General features: G+C 39.1%; 1 protein-coding gene across 3 annotated transcripts in view; it reads left to right on the top strand.

The window, feature by feature from the left end:
- mtr (5-methyltetrahydrofolate-homocysteine methyltransferase) overlaps positions 1-22,367 on the top strand; it is a 68,493-nt gene that overhangs the window by 17,642 nt on the left and 28,484 nt on the right. For all 3 annotated transcript variants that reach the window (XR_004327283.1, XM_032502838.1, XM_032502839.1), the window contains exons 18-23: positions 2,164-2,304; positions 3,031-3,120; positions 4,760-4,912; positions 7,610-7,717; positions 10,532-10,632; positions 11,387-11,454. Coding sequence is in view for 2 of the 3 variants with exons in the window: in XM_032502838.1 (XP_032358729.1) it covers positions 2,164-2,304; positions 3,031-3,120; positions 4,760-4,912; positions 7,610-7,717; positions 10,532-10,632; positions 11,387-11,454 (661 nt within the window). In the remaining variant the exon portion in view is untranslated. The remainder of the gene's footprint in view (positions 1-2,163; positions 2,305-3,030; positions 3,121-4,759; positions 4,913-7,609; positions 7,718-10,531; positions 10,633-11,386; positions 11,455-22,367) is intronic.

Genomic DNA, 22,367 nt, shown 5'->3' with positions numbered 1-22,367 from the left:
AAGACATAAGTGTTGTCGCCTGTCATATGAGCTTCACCTGTGACTAATAATGGATCAATTAGGTCTCAGGTGTGTATCAAAAACAACCCCAGTACACTAGACCTTCACATCAACTGCAACTAGACTCTGCAAACATGCCTAAGATTCACCTGAGACTAAAGTTTTGATTATCAAGAGGCTGAAGACCAGATCCACTGCTGATGTGGCAGACACCTTCAATGTGTCTCAGCGTCAAGTACAGAGGATTAAAAAAACATTTGAAGACACTGGAGATGTTTTTGACAAGCCAGGTCAGGCAGACCCGGCAAGACAACTGCTCGAGAGGACCGTTTGTTGGCTCAAAAATCCAAGGCCAGCCCATTTTCCACTGCAGTAGAGCTCCACCAGACCTGGTCCCCTGAAGTCCCTGTGTCAACCAGAACGGTTTGTCGGATTCTGTCTCGAAATGGCCTCCATGGTCAAATCAGTGCCCAGAAGCCAGCACTAAACAAGACAATTGAAAAACCGTGTGGCATTTGCCAAGGCCCACAGCCTGCTAAAAGGATGGACGCTGGAGAAGTGGAAGAAAGTGGATTTTTCAGATGAATCTTCTGTTGAATTACACCACAGTTGCCACAAATATTGCAGGAGACCTACTGGAGCCCGCATGGATCCAAGATTCACCCAGAAAACAGAAATAATACCCATGATCTTGACTTTGAACTACATGCAACATTGCAGCCAATGGTTTCCTTTTTTCTCTCCATACACACCAAGTGCCTGCTTCATGGTTGATGATAATTTCACATTTCGCATATTATAAATAATCTCTAGTTTTAAATTAAGGCTTCCATAGCTGTCTGCTTTATGTCATTGTTGCAGTCAAAAGGTATTTCATTGGCTACATATTGAAACATTTAATAATGACTCTGTAGCCACCAAGTTCTGTGAAAGATTAATTGTAAAAGGTTCTGTTAAACATTTGGGCATCTGTTCTGTTACTTGAATGCACTTTATAAATGCGGAGGCTGTTGTAAATACATCCTTCTCCACTGAGCCACTGAGACTATATGCTCTTGATGGTAGCGACTTTGAAATGGTTGCTTGGGGGGGGGGTCTTGTTGCCCAGGGCACATCAAATTGTTAATCCGGGCCTGCTTGGTGTGGTAATGTAATGTTAGTATTGCAGAGTTTCTTCTAGATTATTTTTTTTTTCAACAGGCTTATCCGCTAATGTTTGCTACCTACCGTTACATGAAACCATACAGACGGTACCGTTTGTACCTGAAACCGGTGATTTAACGGCACCGCTCTTTTTACACACAGTTCAACAACAACAACTCTGAGTGAACATTACTAGCTACGTAGCTAGTAGCCCGCTGTAAGGTTGAGGATGGCCTCATATAATATTTACACTGCTCTATTAGATACGTGTAAATGTCTTGGCGAAGAAATACATTTATTTAATTTATATAGGCTACTTTTCAGGCAGATGCCTGTGCACTGTCAGAGTCTTCTGGATTAAAATGGAATTGCAGGTTGTTGTTTCTCAGATTTTGATCAAACTTTGTATATATCAAGAATGTGTCCCAAAACCAAGGCCTTTCAAATATTTCTGTTCAAAGGTTAGATAGCAAGCAAAGTCTACTTTTGATACATTTTGAAAATAGAACTTGTTTTGCTTAAATAATGTATCTGCTCCTTCTGCTATTATGAAACACAATTTTGACTGTTTATAGTGTTATGTCTTTTAATATGTCTTTAACAAAAACACAAATAATAATTTTGACTATATATTGGTATGTAATTTACAGTGATGTAAGGTGCTGGAAAAAAGCTTTAAAATTGACCTTGAAAGTGCTTTTAAAAGTGCTTGAATTTGACCTTGGAAAAGGCATACAAACCCTGCGCTTAGGAACTGGTATTGAAGTCATGGTATCGGTACTAGAATTGAACATTTTACCCAATACCAAGCCCTAGCTATACAGTAATGTCCCTAGGAAATATGAGTCCAGTGAGCAGAGCATTCACAGGCAGACTTTATTTGTTTAATCTATGTTGCTATTTTGGTATCTTTTTTTTTTATGCATGACACAATAAAAAAATAATTCATTCATTTATTCATTAATTCATGTAACCCCCCCCTCCCCCCCTCCCCACTGTCTGTCCTCTGTCCTGTCTCAGGATGGTATGGATATGGGGATAGTGAATGCTGGGAACCTGCCGGTCTATGACGACATAGATAAAGAGCTGCTGTTACTGTGTGAAAATCTCATCTGGAACAGAGACGTGGATGCTACTGAGAAACTACTGGCCTACGCACAGGTATACATATGTACATACGTACGTACATACATACATACATACAAAGAAATTACCATGCTGATGTTGTTTTAGTTTGGTCAAAGCGCCAATATTTTGCCCATTTTCAGGTTTTTTATTGTATTTTGCAGATTTACCATAATTGGTTTACATGGTTTCATTATCAAAAAACACCATATTCTTTTCCCCCTAATGTCTGTTTTAGCTACAGAGTGAGACATCTCACTTGTTTTAGCTACAGAGTGACACATCTTACTTGTTTTAGCTACAGAGTGAGACTTTACTATCTAGGTACGATCCCGTCAGCTAGATAACTCTTTCTCCAGCTTTGGTCAGTCCAAGGCAGGATTAGCTGGGAGACTTCTTCTAGACGAGGACCACTTGTGGAATACCTGCAGATCAGGGACAGGAAGTAGTTCTTTTGGAGATTATGGTCAACTAGTGGCTGTTGTAGCTGTGTTTTGCCATTGACACCGAGCTAGCATGCTAGGGTTAGCCACCTCGTCTCGGCTACTGACGTAGAAAGCCGTGCAGATTTTGAACAGCTCACCCGGAGACTGAAGGCAGAGGACATTCAGAAACCGGATCTCACTCAAAACAGCATGGATTTTTTTTCTAAGTTTGTATGCGTGTGGAAGCACCAAAGACACAACCAAATCCCAGAAAAAGTGATTATTTTCATAATATGGGCACTTTAACTGTTGTTGACATCACTGTTCTTGTTCACAGAACAATGTGAAAGGAGCGAAGAAGGTGGTTCAGACGGACGAATGGAGAGAAGGAAACGTGGAAGAAAGGTTGGAGTACGCTCTCATTAAGGTAAAAGAGGCCAGTTGTCTGTCACTTCTAACTAAATGTGTATGTTGGTGTAGGGCTGCTCGATGATGGAAAAAATAATAATCAGATAAGATTATTTTGGTCAATATTGAAATCATGCTTATTTAACACAATTACTCATTAACCTTTGGATATAATGGAAAGTGTCCAGAGTATACTCTTTTAGTGTTCTTTATCTCACAGAAAGTGTCTTTGGATCAGAATAAAATCTGTTTTACTACAGTGAGGCTGTTCAGCTTTAAAAATATTACACATGACGTTACACAGCTAATGAACAATTCCAGATACATAACACAATGTGCATCTCACATCCAATTTCACTCACTATGACCACTACTGCTGTCATTACTAAATTACACAAACTAAAATAATGGACAATAACGTCACCCTCAGTAGGCTTATTTACTAGCTACCTATGGAAAAATCCAGCACATAGACAGTACCTTAGAATAACGTTATGTGAAACCGGTGAGTTAACGTCCCTGCTAGTTTTACATACAGTTTAACAACTAAACTAAATGCTGAGGGAGCATTATTATGTTTTTTCATGTTGGTTTTTAGGAGAATACAGCATGTTGGGGAATTACAACGGGGGGCAGAGGGACCGCAGGGTTAGCTAACGTTAACTTTTCCCAGGAAACGGAGTTGGTTTTGCCTTTTTTTGCTCTCCAAACGCTGCTGTGGCTGCCCTCCTTCTGCCATCTGTACTCACGCTGAGTTTTAAAATTCCAGCGTATGATATGCACACGACTTGCCTCCCTGACTTTATACTATAGGCCGAGAGAGTTTATGGCTTCAGGAGGGGCGGATGTGTGCATGCGTGTGTCATTCAGAACACAAGACAAAATAAGATTGTTCTTGCAAAACAGAACATGGCAAAATAATCGTTTTTTTCTCGATTATACTATTTTGGTGATGGTTGGGAGCCAAAATTGAAATCGAAATTCAATTAATTGCACAGCCCTATATTGTTGTGGACAAATGAAGAATTGATGTACTCTGAAGTAGGGCTGCACGATATTAGGAAAATATCTAATCGTGATTATTTTGACTGATATTGCGATATGGTTTGCAACGTTGGAGGGAATGATCATTTTGTATGAATATTATCATTTTCATCGTAAAATATATTTAAAATAAATGTGATTTTATTATTGTTTTGCCAGGATCTGTACCAGTTTTTTTTTCTTCAGTCTCTAGGATAGGATGTGTAGACCGGGACATCGCTGCAGCACCACAATAGCTAATTCAGAATGGTTTGACACATATTTTGCCTTTAATAAATATTGCGCCCCCTGCGATTTGGATATTGCACTGGTCCCTTTTTTTTTTTTTTTCTCAAATTGACTTTTTTTTAACCCTATTTCCTTTTTAAAGTAAACACTGACTGATACCAGTTCTATGTTTCTATTTATTGTTATCTTATAATGTAAAAAAATCAAACGTAATTTGCTCTATTTGTGTTGTGTATGAACAACTTTTATTCATTTCTTTAAACAACCCTCCAAACAACCTCCCCCCCCTCAACACACACACACACACACACACACACACACACACACACACACACGTTTTAATACCTTTTCTTCTGTAATGCCCTGTCCTGTGTTGTTGCTGTCAGGGAATAGAGAAGTATGTGGTGGAGGATGTGGAGGAGTGTCAGGCTCTGGTTGACCGCTACACTCGACCCCTTCACATCATCGAGGGCCCCCTGATGAACGGCATGAAGGTGGTGGGGGATCTCTTTGGTGCTGGGAAGATGTTCCTTCCACAGGTAGGATGACAACTCATTGTGTCATTTTTTTCTCATGTTCAGCCGTGCAGAGTTTCACTGTACACACTAACCAGGATTGTGATTCATGACTCTGTTACAGAAGTAGCTTTTTGTCATGCAGGCACAGTAAATGTTTCCTAATAGCTTTAATCAGACATTAAAGGACTGAACAAGCCTCCATTTTTGTGTGATATTTGGCATCTTTTGTTTCTGCAGAAGAACAGAGGGGAGTTAAAGGTGCACTATGAATTCCTGCGTGGTTTCAGCTCCATTGTAGTTTTGTGGGGGTTAGTGACAGTTAAGGAAACATGGGGGGAGGGGCAAGCTTGCTCTGTTTTGTTTGAGATTTACATGGAACTTCAATAGAAGTGACCATGCAGGAAATCATAGTGACCCTTCAATAAGTGGTAATATTGTTGGTAAAACCTAAATGAAGGACCATCGTGAGTATAAGGGATGCCAACCCTTTTTCTCACAGTGAAACCCTGAAAACATTTTCTCATTGATTGCAATGTTTTATCCGACAGAAACTTCAGTCAACATTGATAATGTTGGACATTACCCAACCATTACACTCGCATTGACAGACCTACAGTGCTTCTCATGAGTATAGGAACCCCTGCTTAAAGCCCATGTTGCAAGTTTAATTTTCCAACGAATTTGCGCTTATTTAAACTGTTATCCACTGTATATGGTGTTGTTGGGTATCACAAAACAGAAAATAACACAAAAAAATAGGTTGTATTTTACAGTGGTTTGCCTTTCACCCGCAATACATTGCATGACGTCACGTTGGGGAGACGATAGACCAGCCCGCCTAAAGAGACCATTGAGAGTGACAAGAGAGATTGGAGGTAACAGTGTAAGTAAGAGAGTGTTCAGCAGTAGATAGCGCAGATTATAGATAATACATAGATGGATAACGACACGGGGGATATCAATAGGGTTTCTCTCGGGTTGAAGAGGCTGTGCACGCGCACCTCTCTGCTTGCCCGGCCCCGAGATCGAGAAGCACCATGATCGGTGCTGCCCGCCTAAAAAGAGAGCTGGCTACATTCGCAACAACAGTTTCACCGGAGGAAGAGGTAAACGCTTAGAAATAAATACTAGGAAAATGTTTTTACTGCAGCTAGTAGGCTGCCATCAAAACATGGACTATCTAATTAGAAATGTGTTTACAATGCGGGGGGGAAAGATTTAATTAGGGAAAATCTTCAGGGGGGTTCACAGGTGGGACTGGCAAGTTAGCCCATAGCTAGCATGATGCCTTCTATTTGTTTTTTCCACCTCTTCCTCACCCCAGTCAGTTGCCATAGTTTTAGTGCTAGAGTTAGGCTTCTCTCCCCAACGTGACGTCATCACCGAATTGCGTTTAAAAAAGCCCGCTAACACCAAAAACTACCAAAAACAGGCCTTTAACACTATTTGGAGATATTTTTAAACATGATATACATATCTTGAGGACTGTATGCACCCATTAATCAACAGTGGTGGTTAACCTGCAACATGGGCTTTAAGTTGACTAAAAAAAGGATTAAAAAAAAATAATCTTTTGGAAATTGATATTAATGACTTAATTAAAGAAATTAGGAAAAATCCAACCTTTAAGGACACCAATTTTCTTTGTGAATGAATAATGTATAATAAATAAATGTTGTTCCTTAAAATACAGGGGGCATACGTAAACACACCCCTATGTTAAACTCCCACAGAGGCAGGCAAATTTTTATTGTTAAAGGCCAGTTATTTTATGGATCAGGATACTATGCATCCTAATAAAGCCCCCCCCATCATCACATACGCTTCACCATACATAGAGATTAGCATGGGGTACGTTCCCTAAAATCATGCATCTCTCAATGCAAATCAAACCAGCTATTAGGCTAACTGAAATAACACCATGCCAATCTCTAGGTATAGTGAAGGGTATGTGATGATGTGGGGGGGGCTATTTTAATTCCAAAGGAGAAGGGAACTTTGTTGGACACATAGTATCCTGATACATGAAATAACTGACCTTTTTAAAATAAAATGTGCCTGTCTCTATGGGAATTTAACATAGGGGTGTGTATATTTATGCGCCCTGTATTTTAAGGAAGAATGTTTATTTATTTATTTATGATACATTATTCATTAACAAAGAGAATTGGTGTCCTTAAAGGTTGGATTTTTCCTAATTTTTTAATTTAGGCATTAAGATCAATTTCCAAAACATGATTTTTTTTTATTCTTCTTTTTAGTCAACTTAAGCAGGTGTTCCAATACTCATGAGCTCCACAGCGCTGTGAAGTAATGTCGGCCACTCCACACATTCAATCTGATGTAGAAGAAGTAGAAACGCTCTGGACGATTTCGATTGGTGTAAAGAAATGCAAACAACCCTGACGGTTTTTCCACCAATCCAGGAGTGTATGCTGCTGGTGTCAGACTTCCCTCTTCAGCACTGTGGGTCTGGCCATGCGAGAATAGTCACTGAGTAACATTAAGCTGAAATCTATATAACATATAATCAATATCATGTTAATCAGCAGTAGTGTGTAGCAAAGTGCAAATTTCAGGGTGACATTGATTCAAAACAAATATTTATTTCTTTTGGTGTATCTCTCTGTTTATATTGGATTCAAAATTTCTATGCTCACCAATGTATTGCAGCTTTTGCAGACGGTAATAAATCTTCAAGTCCTTGTGTGTTTGTAGGTGATCAAGTCAGCTCGTGTTATGAAGAAAGCGGTGGGCCATCTGATTCCTTTCATGGAGAAGGAGAGGGAGGAGATGATGGCATTGTCAGGGTCAACTGAAGAAACGGTCAGTCTCAACTAAATATGGGTGCATTTAGACCTCTGATTTTGACCAAGGTATTCCTAAAAAGATCAGGAATTCGTTTCACTGGAGACCTACTTGTGATGTCACAATAAATCCGTTAAATGAATGTTTGTAGCCTTAAATACAAGGACGTCCCAAATAACTTACATGACCTGATGATTTTGTTTAACATACGTTACATATCCACAGTAAAGGTCAGGGCTGGGCAGTGGTGGCAAGGTTCCAGGTATGAATGTGTAACTGTGTGACCGACAGGTCCTCTCAATCAGCTTACCCGGGTAGATAAGGGTTAAATAATTAACCACAATTAATTTCAATTTTATCGAAATTGCAATATGGAGTAGTGTAATATCCAAATTGCAGGGAGGCGTGATATTTGTTAAAGCCAAAATATGTGTCAAACCATTCTAAAATAAAGTATTGTGGTGCTGCAGAGACACCCCGGGCCTACAAATCCTAACCTACAGACACTTCAATGTTTTTAATTTTTTAATTTTTACAATCATTTTTTAAAATTATTTTTCAATAAAAATGAGAAAATTGATACAAAAATGATCATTCCCTCCAATATCCTGAGTCATATCGCAATATTAGTCAAAACAATCACCATTAGATATATTCCTAATATTGTGCAGCCCTAATTTGTACATACCTATACAGTCCCTGACAAAAGTCTTGTCGCTTGTGTACAAACTGACCTGAAGTGCCGCGGAAATTATTTCTAATCAAGATTTATTTACAAGAAATGGCTCATTTTAATCCCAACAGCTTTTGTAATAATGTTTAGTTTCAAAAAGAACTGTCAAAAAGTATTCTAATATTCCAGCTTGGGAAAGCCATTGAGTCAATTTTTGCAAAGACAAAGTGTTGTCGCCTTGTCATATGACTTCACCTGTGCTAATAATGGATCAATTAGGTCTCAGGTGTGTATAAAAACACCCCAGTACACTAGACCTTCACATCAACTGCAACTAGACCCTGCAAACAGGCTTAAGGTTCACCCTGAGACTAAAGTTTTGATTATCAAGAGCTGAAGACCCGATCCACTGCTGATGTGGCAGACAACCCTTTAAAGTGTCTCGCGTCAAGTACAGAGGATTAAAAAACATCTGAAGACACTGGAGATGTTTTTGACAACCCAGGGCAGGCAACCCCGCAAGACAACTGCTCAAGAGGACCGTTTGTTGGCTCGAAAAACCAAGGCCAGCCATTTCCACTGCAGTAGAGCTCCACCAGACCTGGTCCCCTGAATCCTGTTAACCAGAACGGTTTGTTTGGATTCTGTCTCGAAATGCCTCCATGGTTGAATCAGTGCCCAGAAGCCAGCACTAAACAAAAGACAATTGAAAAACCGTGTGGCATTTGCCAAGGCCACAGCCTGCTAAAAGGATGGACGCTGGAGAAGTGAGGTGGTTTTTTCAGATGAATCTCTGTTGAATTACACCACATTTTGCCGCAAATATTGCAGGAGGCCTACTTGAGCCCGCATGGATCCAAGATTCACCCAGAAAACAGTTGAAGTTTGGTGGCGGAAAAATCATGGTCTGGGGTTACATCCAGTATGGGGGTGTGCGAGAGATCTGCAGGGTGGAAGGCAACATCAATAGTCTCAATACCAAGAAATCTTAGCTACCTCTTATTCCCAACCTAAAAGAGGCCAAATTCTCCAGCAGGAAAGGTGCTCCATCGCATACTTCCATCTCCACTTCAAAGTTCCTCAAGGCGAAGAAGATCAAGATGCTCCAGGGTTGGCCATCCCAGTCACCAGACATGACATCATTGAGCATATGTGGGGTAGGATGAAAGAGGAAGCATGGAAAACCAAAACCAAAAAATACTGATGAACTCTGGGAGGCAGCAAACTGCTTTCCTAGCTATTCCTGATGACTTCATCATACTTGTATGAATCCTTGCCAAACCGCATGGATGCAGTCCTTCAAGCTCTGGAAGTCATACAAGATATTTAAATTTTAATCTCACAGCACCACTATTAATTTGCTGACATATTTTAGTATTTGTAGTAAATTTTGTTCAATTTATTATAGGCGACAAAACTTTTGTTTTGCCAAAAATTTTACCTTTCTGTCTTGTTTAAATAATAAATCTTGTTTCAGTTTAAACTAATTTATTAAAGTGAATTGAACATCATTTGGGAGGGTTTTAGCTTTTCATATGACTATTTCTTACACCATTGATTAACTAAAAGTCAGGTTAATAGCAGGTGTTTCTACAAAATAGATAAGCGACAAGACTTTTGTCAGGGACTGTACAATGTGCTAACAGAAACATTAAAGACTAGCACAAAAGAAATAATGATTGACATGCTTCTAAAATGCTGACCATTGGAAAAAGTTAAAGCAATATCCAGATCATGGTGTTTGAAATCATATTTCATCACATATGATTAAAGCAATTTTGATGAGCTTGACAGCTGCATTAAGAAAATATGACCTACATTACAACTTTTCTTATACATTTTCCTATAATAAAGTATAGTCTTCTATTAGACTTTGTATGATGACTTTAATTCAAATGCAAACTTTCAGGCTCTGGCAGGCACAACCAAAGCAGATATTCATATCTTTAAGAAAGCGGAAGTAGTGACTGTGCCTTAAATCATATGGAGGAAGATTGATACAAAGAGAAGAGAACATAGCCCAAGTATAGCCCTCCAGGGTGAGAAAGAGAGAGAGCAGCAGCAACTTTATATCAAACTAAAACATTCAAAATGAACAGATTCTATTCTGTTCTCTGGTCCTTTAATTCCTCAGATTTTTTTTCTTCTTTGGTTTGCAGAGTCCATTTCGGGCCACCATCCTTCTGGCTACAGTGAAGGGAGATGTCCATGACATTGGCAAGAACATCGTAGGTGTGGTGCTGGGTTGCAACAACTTCAGGTAAAACTGGTTTACAGTTCCATTTTTGATTTTCCACTGAGCATTAGTTCAGTTTTCTTCCACACATTCCGACAATATTCAATGTGTGTCAATGACTGTGCTTAAAAAGTAGTGCAATTAGACTATTTAATCGCATTAATGTCATAGTTAACTTGCAATTAATCTCACATTTTTATCTATTCTAAATGTCCCTTGATTTCTTTTTTCCCCAGTATTTTCTTTTTTTCTCTTTTTCTTTAAATATTTGTTTAAGAATATTTTTATTTTACCATATATTTTTTTTAAAAGCAACATCTGTAACAGTGCGAATATCACGGGGTAACTTGTTCTATGGATACGTTGGATTCCACATTCCACATATGGATATGGATTTATTGTACACAGACACTGTAGTGCCAGGCTGGATTACAAAGCTTCTAGAAGGCCTGCCTTTGCACAAAAGACCTCTTGAAACAAAAAACAGGTCTCTACACTGCATTGATCTGGAGACATTGAATATGACATAAAATGTGTAGTTTTCTGTAGTATATCAGCAAGCGTGGTCTTAGCTCGCATAGCATTTTTTGTTTTTGATATTATTTTTTGGGTAATTTCTGCCTTTTAACACGGCCACTCCCCCACACATTTTAACATTAATCTTAAATTCTGCCAATGTACAGAAAGACTATCTACAATTATTATCTACAAAAAGAAAGAACAGAGAAAAGAGGAAAACGTGAGTGCTGAGTGATTTAGGATGTTTCTTGTCTTTCAGAGTGATCGACATGGGTGTGATGGTTCCCTGTGATCAGATCCTCAGAGAGGCCGTCAAACAGAAAGCAGGTACGCTGTACAGCTCAGATTGCATATTGTGTGAGATGCTGACGGAACATATTTTTTAGAATGTAAATTAGCCAAGCCTGAAAAATATTTGATGTAATAAATGTATTTTGACCAGTGATCTGCCACTGCATTTGGTTTAAAGTGAGTCCTGCAGGCCTGATTATTCTGCTCAACACAAATCCATACTGTTCACTGAAGGGCATCATTTCCCCCCTCGTCCAACTGCAAAGAAGCTCTGAGTTGATCAAAATGTTATAATGCTCATTTTAGTGGCCTCTACATATCACCTCACAGCGTTTAAGCTTCAGGGTACAAGAAGTGGCAAGTAATTAATTTTTCAGCAACACATCACACACAACTGTTGTTTCCCTCTCACTCCGCTACTGCATCTATCTTGATGTGACAGCTAGAATGTCCATACTGGCGGATGCGCACAGGCACAGCCTTTCCAATACTTTGGTTTTGGTTTGGATTTACACAGAAAAATGTAAGCTACCATAATATTCATTACAAACCCCGCTAGAACATTTTCAATCACTTATTGGTCAGATGTGTCTGGGGCGGGAGCAAGAAAGTAAATACAGCAAGTGTGTTTTGGACTAGTGAATATTTCTTGCATCTCGCTTTTTTTTCTTTTAAAGATGCTATTGTTGGCATTTTAGGCTTTTATTTATATAGGACAGCTGAAGACATGAAGGGGAGAGAGGGGGGAATGACATTCAGGAAAGGGTAGCAGGGTGGAGTCAAACCTGCAGCCGCTGCACTGAGGAGTACACCTCTATATATGGGCACCTGCTCTCTCAGCACCCTATTTCTTGCATTGCTATGGTCAAAGCGCGTTACTACGTCTTAGCTCTTCCGGTGTCTGTCTCCAACGTTAGAGGCGGCGGCTTTTTTTAAGATGCGACTGACCGCTGGCTGTGTCTGTGAGAGAAACATGCAACGTGCTACAGTTTGCATGTTCTGCCCCACCGCAGATTGGGTGGCAGTAGCTCAGTCCGTAGGTCGCTGGTTCAAGTCCCCGTTTCGGACCAAAGTACGAGGTGTGGACTGGTAGCTGGGAGGTGCCAGTTCACCTCCTGGGCACTGCCAAGGTGCTTTTGAGCAAGGCACCGGACCCCCCTCAATCGCTCAGGCGCTGGTCCAGCACTGGCACCCCCTCACTCTGACATTTCTCCATCAGTGCACGTATAGACCTGAGCATGTGTGTGTATTTCAGACACCCAGAGTGTAATTGAAATTTTTCCCCATAAAGATATAAATTAAATTAAATTAAATTAAATTAAGGCACACCTAACTACAGGAGCGATTTAGCTCAGACTTGGGGAGAATATACGTGGTGCGTTTGAGGTCCGATCACATTCTCACCACAGAGGTGGATTGAAAGACAACCTTATCAAGCAGGTCTCGGTATGATTCTTTGGTCCGCTTTTGGTGCACACCCAATGTAATTGCTGTGTTCACACCTGCCCAAACGAACCGCACCAAGGAGAAAACTTACTCTAGTGTGGTTCAACCGAACTAAATAAGGCGGGTGTAAAAGCCCCCTAAGGCAACATAGAAGCTAGCCTGCTTTCTTGTTGGAAGCCGTTGGGATTGTATGCAGCTGATGAGGAAGACCACAGGCACTACTCAGAGCTGAAAAAAAGTCCCCCAACTACTATGGGTTTCGGGTTAAAATCCTTTAGCTGTTTTATTTTTTACAGATAATTCTCCTAAAAGATGCTTGAACTGGTCATCAATCTAAGGTAAAGCTGTAAAAGACGTTGCTTTTAATAATCAATAAAGCATTATTCATGAGTTCAGTGAAGTCAATTTTATTATTGACATTGGAAGCGGTTGTTTGAACCCATTTTATATAACATAAACAATATTTATAAAAATGATCATCCAGCACCCCATTAATGCCACAATAAATGTGAGTTTCTTTTGGTATACTAACATTATAGAAAGCATGATAACCAATTAAATCATAATTTATTACTTGCTAGATGATGTTAATGTTAAATGGAGAAAATAAAATGTTTACATGTACTTTATTTTGTTTTTAATGAAACCTAACTGCCCTGTAGCCACTGCCCCAAAATTTTAAGTGTTGCACTCAGGGTGAAATATGTATAGCAATCGTGCATTTTGTGAAGAAAAAATTGGCTTAGATGTGGGTTTTATATCTTATGAGAAGATTTGTCTTCTGAGGGCCTGGTAGCCATTTTCAAAATGGGCGCCTAATATGGTAATGTTTGCAGGAAACCTTTATGACTCTTATGATTTTAGGACTCTTGATGATTGCCAAGGTGTGTTCAGCTGTACGTTCAGATGTCAGAACACCACAGCAATGTTTTTTTCTTCTCTTTATTTTGTTCTCGGTAATTTAAAAAAAACTTACCTACAATTAAAGGTCCCATGGCATGAAAATTTCACTTTGAGGTTTTTTAACATTGATATGATTCCCCCCGCCTGCCTATGGTCCCCAGTGGCTAAGAAAGGTGATAGGTGTAAACTCTATCTCTGCCTTTGAGAAGGGAGGTAACCTTGCCCCCTTTTGACCTCATGAAGATATGGTATTAGGGGACCACTAAGGTCTATTTAAAAGACTTCAATACAGTATTGGGGACCACTAGGTCTATTTAAAAGACTTCAGATACAGTATTAGGGGACCCACTAAGGTCTATTTAAAAGACTTCAGATACAGTATTAGGGGACCACTAAGGTCTATTTAAAGACTTCAGATACAGTATTAGGGGACCACTAAGGTCTATTTAAAAGACTTCAGATACAGTATTAGGGGACCACTAAGGTCTATTTAAAGACTTCAGATACAGTATTAGGGGACCACTAAGGTCTATTTAAAAGACTTCAGATACAGTATTAGGGACCACTAAGGTCTATTTAAAAGACTTCAGATACAGTATTAGGGGACCACTAAGGTTCATAAAAGAGACTTCAAATACAGTATTAGGGACCACTAGGTCTATAAAAGAGACTTCAGATACAGTATTAGAGGACCACTAAGGTCTATATAAAAGAGACTTCAAATACAGTATTAGGGGACCACTAAGGTCTATATAAAGAGACTTCAAATACAGTATTAGGGGACCACTAAGGTCTATATAAAGCATCCAAGAGCAACCAGTCATGGGAACTTTTAAAGGGGACAGGCTTTAGCTGACCCAGCTTTGCCCCAGTGTTCTTGATAGATTCTCCCATGCCCTCATGAGTTTTTGCAGCGGCCCAGGTTTGAATCTGACCTGCGGCCCTTTGCTGCGGTCATCCCTCTCTCGCTTCTTCCCCCTTTCATATCCCTGTCCCCAAAAAAAAATCTTAAAGTTCAGGGTCAAACTTCACCCTTTCCTTTTCAGCAGTACAATTAACAGAGATATTGCTGGATGAAGTTCAGGGTCGCTGGTAACCTCTAATGCCAGTTGATACTGATAGGGATACTGAACTTTGGTAGAACGTTGGATTGTTTTTGCTAACTAGCAGGGTAAATGCCCAACTAAAGATAAAAAAGGTACGGTTGGTTATGCTTTTTTTTTTTTTAAATCTCTCTCCATTCACTCCTATTGCTAGTGTCTCTAAATCACACTTTTAGCACATTAATGATAACAACTAAGTACATTTGTTATTTTGTATACTTTTAATTAAATTTACAATTAATAGTTAAAGGTACTAGTACTATTCTTACCAAAGATGGTAAATAGGATTGATGATAGATAGATAGATAGATAGATAGATAGATGATAGATAGATAGATAGATATGATAGATAGATAGATAGATATTGATCCCAAAAAATGGGGAAATTACGTGTTACAGCAGCACACGTACAATAGTCACACAACGCAGAATATAAATATATATATTATATATGATGATTGGTGTAAACAATGGAGACTGTATATCAAAAGAAAGAAAACAAATAATTCACTTTGGAATACCTTTACTACTTGCAGCATCATGAGTTTAAATTGGGTCTCATATACATATCTAGGTTTCTATATTGACAAACCTAGAATTTTAGAAAGGTGTTAAGGTTCTTGCTGATATAGCACGTCTAGCTTTGGGTGGAATCAGTGGTACAAGCCAGAATTTGAAAGATATAAACTTCCAAACATATTCTAAACTGTTCCAAGCTTGTGTGCCCTGTACTTGATTATATTGTGGGGGTTAGAGGACTCAGAATATGTCTAATTGTGAATTAGTGCAAAATAGTTAGTATAAGATATTTCTGGGTGTGCACAAAAATGTGGGCCACCGGAATAACCTAAGCCAAATTCCGTTTTTTGCGATAAAACTGAATATGGCACAGAGAATTACAGTAGGTTGTATATAAATTTTTCAAAAAAGGCAAAGATCTCTATGTACTCAGTGAGATGCAGTGTTTATCTTTGACTACTAAAACCGATGATATGTTTATATAAGAGGAAAAACGGATCTGTCCTATGTGTTGTTTGAATATATAGAAATGAGTTCCATTTACTTTCTACTGTCCATTTTATGTGAACGTGATTGTTTTGTTTAGTAAGATAAAGCAGATATTGATTTTGTAAATATGGTTGATGCCCAAGATTGAGATGGCTGTTCAAATTAGCTAATAATCTTGAGAATGCTTGGGAAGAGGGAAAAAAGCTCTTTACCGAGATGACCTGTAGATGAGGATTTGTCATTGCAGTGCAATTGTTGAAGAAACTTAAACATGGTGTTTAGTTTGTATGCATGAGGGGAGCTGGTTTCAGATGGGAAACTTTGTGTGTGTGCATGCGTGCGGTGTGTGTGTGCGCGGTGTGTGTCGCGCGCGTGTGTGCGCGCATGTGTGTGTGTGTGTGTGCGCACGTGTATTCATGTTTTTCTTTGAATGATTTGTATATGCAACAGGAAGACATTTGCTAAACTTTGAGGTGTCTTGTAATCCCATGTGGGATAGGTCACATGTTTGGCATGAAGAAATGAAATGCACAGAAATAAAAAAACTAAATCTATATGCAAGCCACCACTAGGGGTGGAAAAAAAAAAATTGATACAGCATATTATCACCATATTTTCAGTGGCAATACTGTATCGATACACAGGCGCCAAGTATGGATCTTTTATTATATATTATTTATTATATATGTGTTGGACAGTTTGTCCAATTTTGCAACTATAAAATTGAAGTGATATGAACAAACAGAGAAATGTTTTTTTTTTTAGATAAAACAGATAAGTTTCCTTTTGGGGACATCATAGAAGTTAAATTGCAATATATCACAGAATATTGCAATATGTTGAAAATCGCAATACTATCCTATCGTATCATAGCATGAGTATTGTGATGATATTGTATCAGGAGGCGTCTGGTGATTACTACCCCCAACCAACACTCCAGGATGTGTCCCCTCTGTCTTCATGCAGCCTTGAAGAGGCTGATAGTATGATGTCACTGCATGTTTCACAGCCATCAGAAAATATTGCTGTTGGAACCCGCAAACATTTTTACCATACAGCACGTGCTATTTCAAAGGGCCTTTGGGGCTGATAAGGCATGTGCACTCCCAATGTTCCATCACTCCCTGGGCGTGACACAACCTGCTACAGTTCACAGAGGCCTTGTTGACATTGACCATGTCACCAAACGAAATACTTCAAAATGCATCGACAGGTGTGTCATCTTGCTCTATGACAGAACTAGGGCATGCAGCGAACATTTCTTGAAAGAAACCTTTTGCGAGAAAAAACTGTGTAAGCAGATTCCACCAACCAGTGCCTGTCTGGAACAACATGCAATGTTATTAAAGTAGTATATATAAACTTGTATACACGTTTGTACATTCTATCCTTTGTATTTTTTGCATTCTATTCTAGGGCCGTGAATTTTCAATGGTCTCATGATTTGATCACAATGCTCCTGTCAACGGTTTGAATTGATTGGATGTCCTGAAGCATCACAATGCGTCACCTATCATTATAAATTGCTACACATGATTATCATCAACAAGTTCAAGCAGTCAAATAAGAACTCCCCTTTTTTTGTATATGCTCTTAAAAAAACAGACACTTCCTGAATGTAATGGAAAAGTAACATCTGTAAGGCAAGGCAAGGCAAGGCAGCTTTATTTGTATAGCACATTTCAGCAACAAGGCAATTCAAAGTGCTTTACACAAAATCAGTTAAACAGATAAAACACAAGTAAAAACAGTTAAAAATCACAAGCATTAAAAACCGGTAAAACACATGAATAGACAGTTAAAAACAAGAGAAACATAAAACACAAGAATAAAATTTACAGTGCAGCATAAGAAATTTAAAGAAATGATTAGTCATTTAAAGAAAGGCAGCATCAAATAGAAAGGTATAAAGCCTGATTTAAAAAAGAACTCGAGAGTAGCAGCGGATATACAGGTTTCTGGGAGTATTTGCCAGATATGAGGAAGCATAGAAAAACTGAAAGTGCTTCACCCTGTAGTTCTGACTTGGGGACAGAAAGCAGACCTGTCCAGATGACACGAGAGGCTGGGTGGTTAATAGTGTGAGCAGATCAGCAATATATTTTTGGACCTAAACCGTAACGTGATTTATAAACTAGAAAGAGTACTTTGAATCAATTCTTTTGAGACACAGGAAGCCAGTGTAAAGACTTCAGAACTGGAGTCGATGTGATCCAGTCTCGTGTTTAGTGAGGACGCGACACAGCGTTCTGAAGCAGCGCAACTGTCGATGATTTTTTAGGAGACCTGTAAAAGACACCGTTACCGTAGTCAAGTCTACTGAAGAATAAAAGGCAGGACAAGTTTTTCCAAATTCCTGTTGACACATTTAGTCCTTTAACCATGATATATTCTTAAGGGATAGTAGGCTGACTTTGTGAATTGTCTTAATGTGGATGTTTAAAGTTCCAGGTCTGAATCCATGACTTACACCAAGATTTTGGCTTTGTCTGTGGTTTTAACAATTGTGTTAAGAAACAAAAAAACCTGAGCGCGACTTTCATCGTTTCCCTATCGTGCATAACAAACAAACAACAACCTCATTTGTCCTTCATTTAATTTCAGAAAGTTCTGGCACATACAGCCGTTGAATTTGTTCGATGCACGTAGTCAGTTGTATTGGACTATAGTCCCTGGCGATAAGGTTAGGTAAATTTGTGGGTCTCCGCATAACTATGGTAAAATTATTTTGTTTTCTTCGGCATAATTGAGCCAGTGGAAGCATGTAGAGTAAACAGAAGAGGCCCTCAGCATGGGGGAGCCTTGCGGAACTCCGCACGTCATATTGTACGCTCAGATGATAATTACCTATAGACACAAAGTAATCCCTATTTTTAGGTGGATTCAAACCATTTTGTACTACCAAAAGGGGCCAAAAGCATTTTTCCATGGGTTTAGTATTTGTCGGGGTCCCCCGTTCAAATGCAGCACTGAGATCGTAATAAAGATTGAAATTTGCCATTATCTGGTTGGTTTGATTATTAAAACTTGACAAGCCTTTCAGTGCTGTGGTGGGGAAACCCGACAAAAGGTAAAAAAACTGTTGCTTAGTGACAAGAAGGTTTGAGTTTTTAAAAACACTTTTTAAATGTTTTACTTAAAAAAAGGGAAGGTTTGATAGGCCCAAATTTTTGGAAAAAATTATGACTTTCTGGGTTTTTCTTTTTTAAGAGGGGGTTTTACTGCATTTTAGGCCCCTGGGGAAAAATTTCCTGAAAGAAAGATGTGTTCCAATTGTAAAGATCGAAGTAAAAACAATTGGAAACTTTTTTTTGAAAACCCCTTTGGTAGAAAAAGGGGCAACAGGTCGGGTTTTCAGATGTTGAATATGCCCTCCGGGTTTGTAGGGGTTGATGGGGAAAATTTTTCTTCATATTGGAACTATTTTTGCTTGAAAACTGGAAACACATATCCTGGCTTTATTGGAGGCCCTGACTGTTTTTCTAAACTTTTGATTTGTCTTTTAAAAAGGAGGCAAGCATTTCAGGCCCTTTTGAAAAAGTTCAGATTCTAGGGACGGGGGTTTTTAACCCTTTAACGTAGAAAAAAAAGCCGGGAATTATTTTTGTTTTAGAGAAAAATTTGAGAAAAGGACCTTCTTGCATTCCTCAGTTTCCCAATTTAAATGCGAGTTCTCTTTATGGAGTTAAATGGACCGGAGATTTTTTTTTCGCCACCTTCGTTCACTTTCCACCTCTCTTTTTTCTGTTCTCCCAGTAGACTTTCTCCATGGAATCTTTTTTTACCAAATACACTTTGCCTTTGTGGGAGCAATGGCCAAAAAAACATTTTTAATTTTTTCAGTTTAAATTTCTACAAGCTCATGGAAGCCCAAGAGGGCTGGGGGGAGGGGAAAAGCTGTAAATGGTTTACGGTGTTTTCATGGATATACCGGGTTTTTGATTATCTTGTTTGGGGCACTTTTGGGGGACAGAGATGTGCCGTAAAAAAAACCCAGGAATGTCGAGGGAAAAGTTTATCCCACAAACCCTTGAAAAGTTCAGGACCTTTTGGGACAATCAAGCCAATGTGCCCCCATTTGGGGGGGCTCCGTCACATGCTGAGTCGTCCTATTCTCAAAAACAACACGCCTTTGCCCCCTTCCTGGGGGTGCAAATAATGTTAAATCACCCCAATGATTAAAATCAAGTTAATGAGATAATAGACAAACTTCAGTGAAGTCATCAATAAGGTTTCAAATATTTTGGGGCCGGGAGATATTTAGAAAACATCGCTTGAGGGAAGATCTTAATTGAAGGCAAAATATTCAAAAGAAACAAAATTTTCCCTAATATTTCGTAAGGGGAAAGGTTTAAAAAAATGGCGCCCACCTCCTTTCTTATTTACTTTTCTCCCATAAAAGAAATTAGGGGGGGCTGCCATAGAACAGCAGCGCTTTATGGTCAACCCGGTTTCCCTTAAAAAAAATAAAATTGATTTTCTTAGTAAAAAATCATTTATTTTAAAAAAGATTTTCCGCCAAAGACCTGAGTTTAGTAAGGGTGTGTTGTGTTTTTTCATTTTTTGGGGGGGAGGCCCCGTACTGACGAGGGAATGGTCAAAATTTCTAAGTTTGCTTTAGTGCTTATCCCATTCTTTTCATTACCTATCACAACAAAATTGAGGGAAAAATTTAATCCCAGGCCCCCGGGTTGTCTTGAAAAGAGTATTTTATCACATCCCGCGCCAGGCCCACTATCAGATAGTGCTTGCCAGATTTTTCAACAACTCCCTTTTCAGTCTGGGGGGGAAAGGGGTTTTTGACATCCTGGGATGGGCTTGGGGTTTTATTTCCCGGGGTTGAGCCATGGGGTAGGGAAGGGGGGCCTAATTGATGGGGGAATAGGGAAAGGTGTGGGAGACATCAGTAGAGACAAAGGATGATCCTCAAAGTTCGGGGTTGGGGAAGGGTTGAGGGTGTGGACGGGGGTTTAAGGGGGGTGGGGGGTTTTTGTCCTGTCTCTGGTCTCCATGGGCAAAACTTTTCACAGGCGGGGGGTGTGCTGGATCACTGCCCCACTTTGTTGTGTCTTCCTTTTGTTTTTTGACTTTGGGGAGGGGGCAATGTTTTTTAGATGATCTTCTGTTAATTACACCCAAAATTTTCCGCAAATATTCGGAGCCACTGGCCCCAGGATCCAAGTTCACCCAAAACGTGAAGTTTGGTGGCGGGAAAAAATGGGCTGGGTTCTCCAGTAGGGGGTGTCAGGATCGCAGGTGGGAAAGGCACCCTCAATAGTCTAAAAACCAGAATCTTTCTACCCCCTTTTATTTCCCAAACCCTAAAAAGGCCAAATTCTCCAGCAGGGTGGGTGTCCATCGCTATTCCTCTCCCCCTTTAAAGTTCCTCAAAGGGGAAGGATCAAAACCCAGGGTTGGCCATCCCCTCACCAACTACATCATTTACTAGGGGGAGGGAAAGAGGGAAACATGGGGACCAAACCAAAATACTGATACCCCTGGAGGGAGCAAACTGCTTTCCTACTATTCCCGATGATTATCATACATTGATAAACCCTTTCCAAACCGCTGGATGGTTTCCCTTACCATGGAATCTACAAGATATTAAAATTTTAAACTCACGCCCCCCTATTTAATTTGCTGACAAATTTTTTGTATTTTTTTAATTTGTTCAATTTATGTATAGGGGGGACAAACTTTGTTTTGCCAAAATTGACCTTTTTTTGCTTGTTTAAATTAATTCCTTTTTATGAACTAAATTTTAAGAATTGAACACATTTTTGGAGGGGTTTTTGCCCTTTTCATATGACTTTCTTACCCACCCAAATTAACTAAAAGTCGGTTAAAAAGCAGGGGGTTTTTACAAATAATAACGACAAAATTTTTTTCGGGGGTTTTCAAATTTCTAACGAAACTTAAGCTACAAAGAAATAATGTTGACTGCTTTTAAAAGCGACCTTGGAAAAAGTTAAAACAATATCCCAAACAGGGTTTAAATCTTTTCATCACATTGATTTAAAACAATTTTGTGGCTTTACGCTGCTTAAAAAATTACCTCATTACAAATTTTTTTTAACATTTCCATAATAAAATTGTCCCTTCTTTAACTTTGTATTCTTTAATTTAAATGCCAAAATTTCAGGGTCTGGCAGCCAACCAAGCGAATTCAATTTTAAAAAAGCGGAATTTTTGCTGTGCCCTTAAAAACATTGGGAAGTTATCAAAGAAAGGAAAAATGCCCATATAGCCCTCCAGGTGAAAAAAAAGGGGAGGCAGCATTTATACAAATAAAAAATTCAAAAAGAACAGATTCTATTTGTTCCTGGTCCTTTTTTTCCTCAATTTTTTTTTCTTTGGTTTGCAGAGTCCATTTCGGGCCACCTCCTTCGGCTACATGAAGGGAAATGTCCTCTTGGCAAGAACATCTAGGTTGGGCGGGTTGCAACAAAATTCGGGGAAAACTGGTTTAAATTCCTTTTTGATTTTCCA

Source organism: Etheostoma spectabile, chromosome 21, assembly GCF_008692095.1.
Source record: "Etheostoma spectabile isolate EspeVRDwgs_2016 chromosome 21, UIUC_Espe_1.0, whole genome shotgun sequence".
Lineage (NCBI taxonomy): Eukaryota > Metazoa > Chordata > Actinopteri > Perciformes > Percidae > Etheostoma > Etheostoma spectabile.
This window is presented reverse-complemented; position numbering and strand designations above follow the sequence as displayed.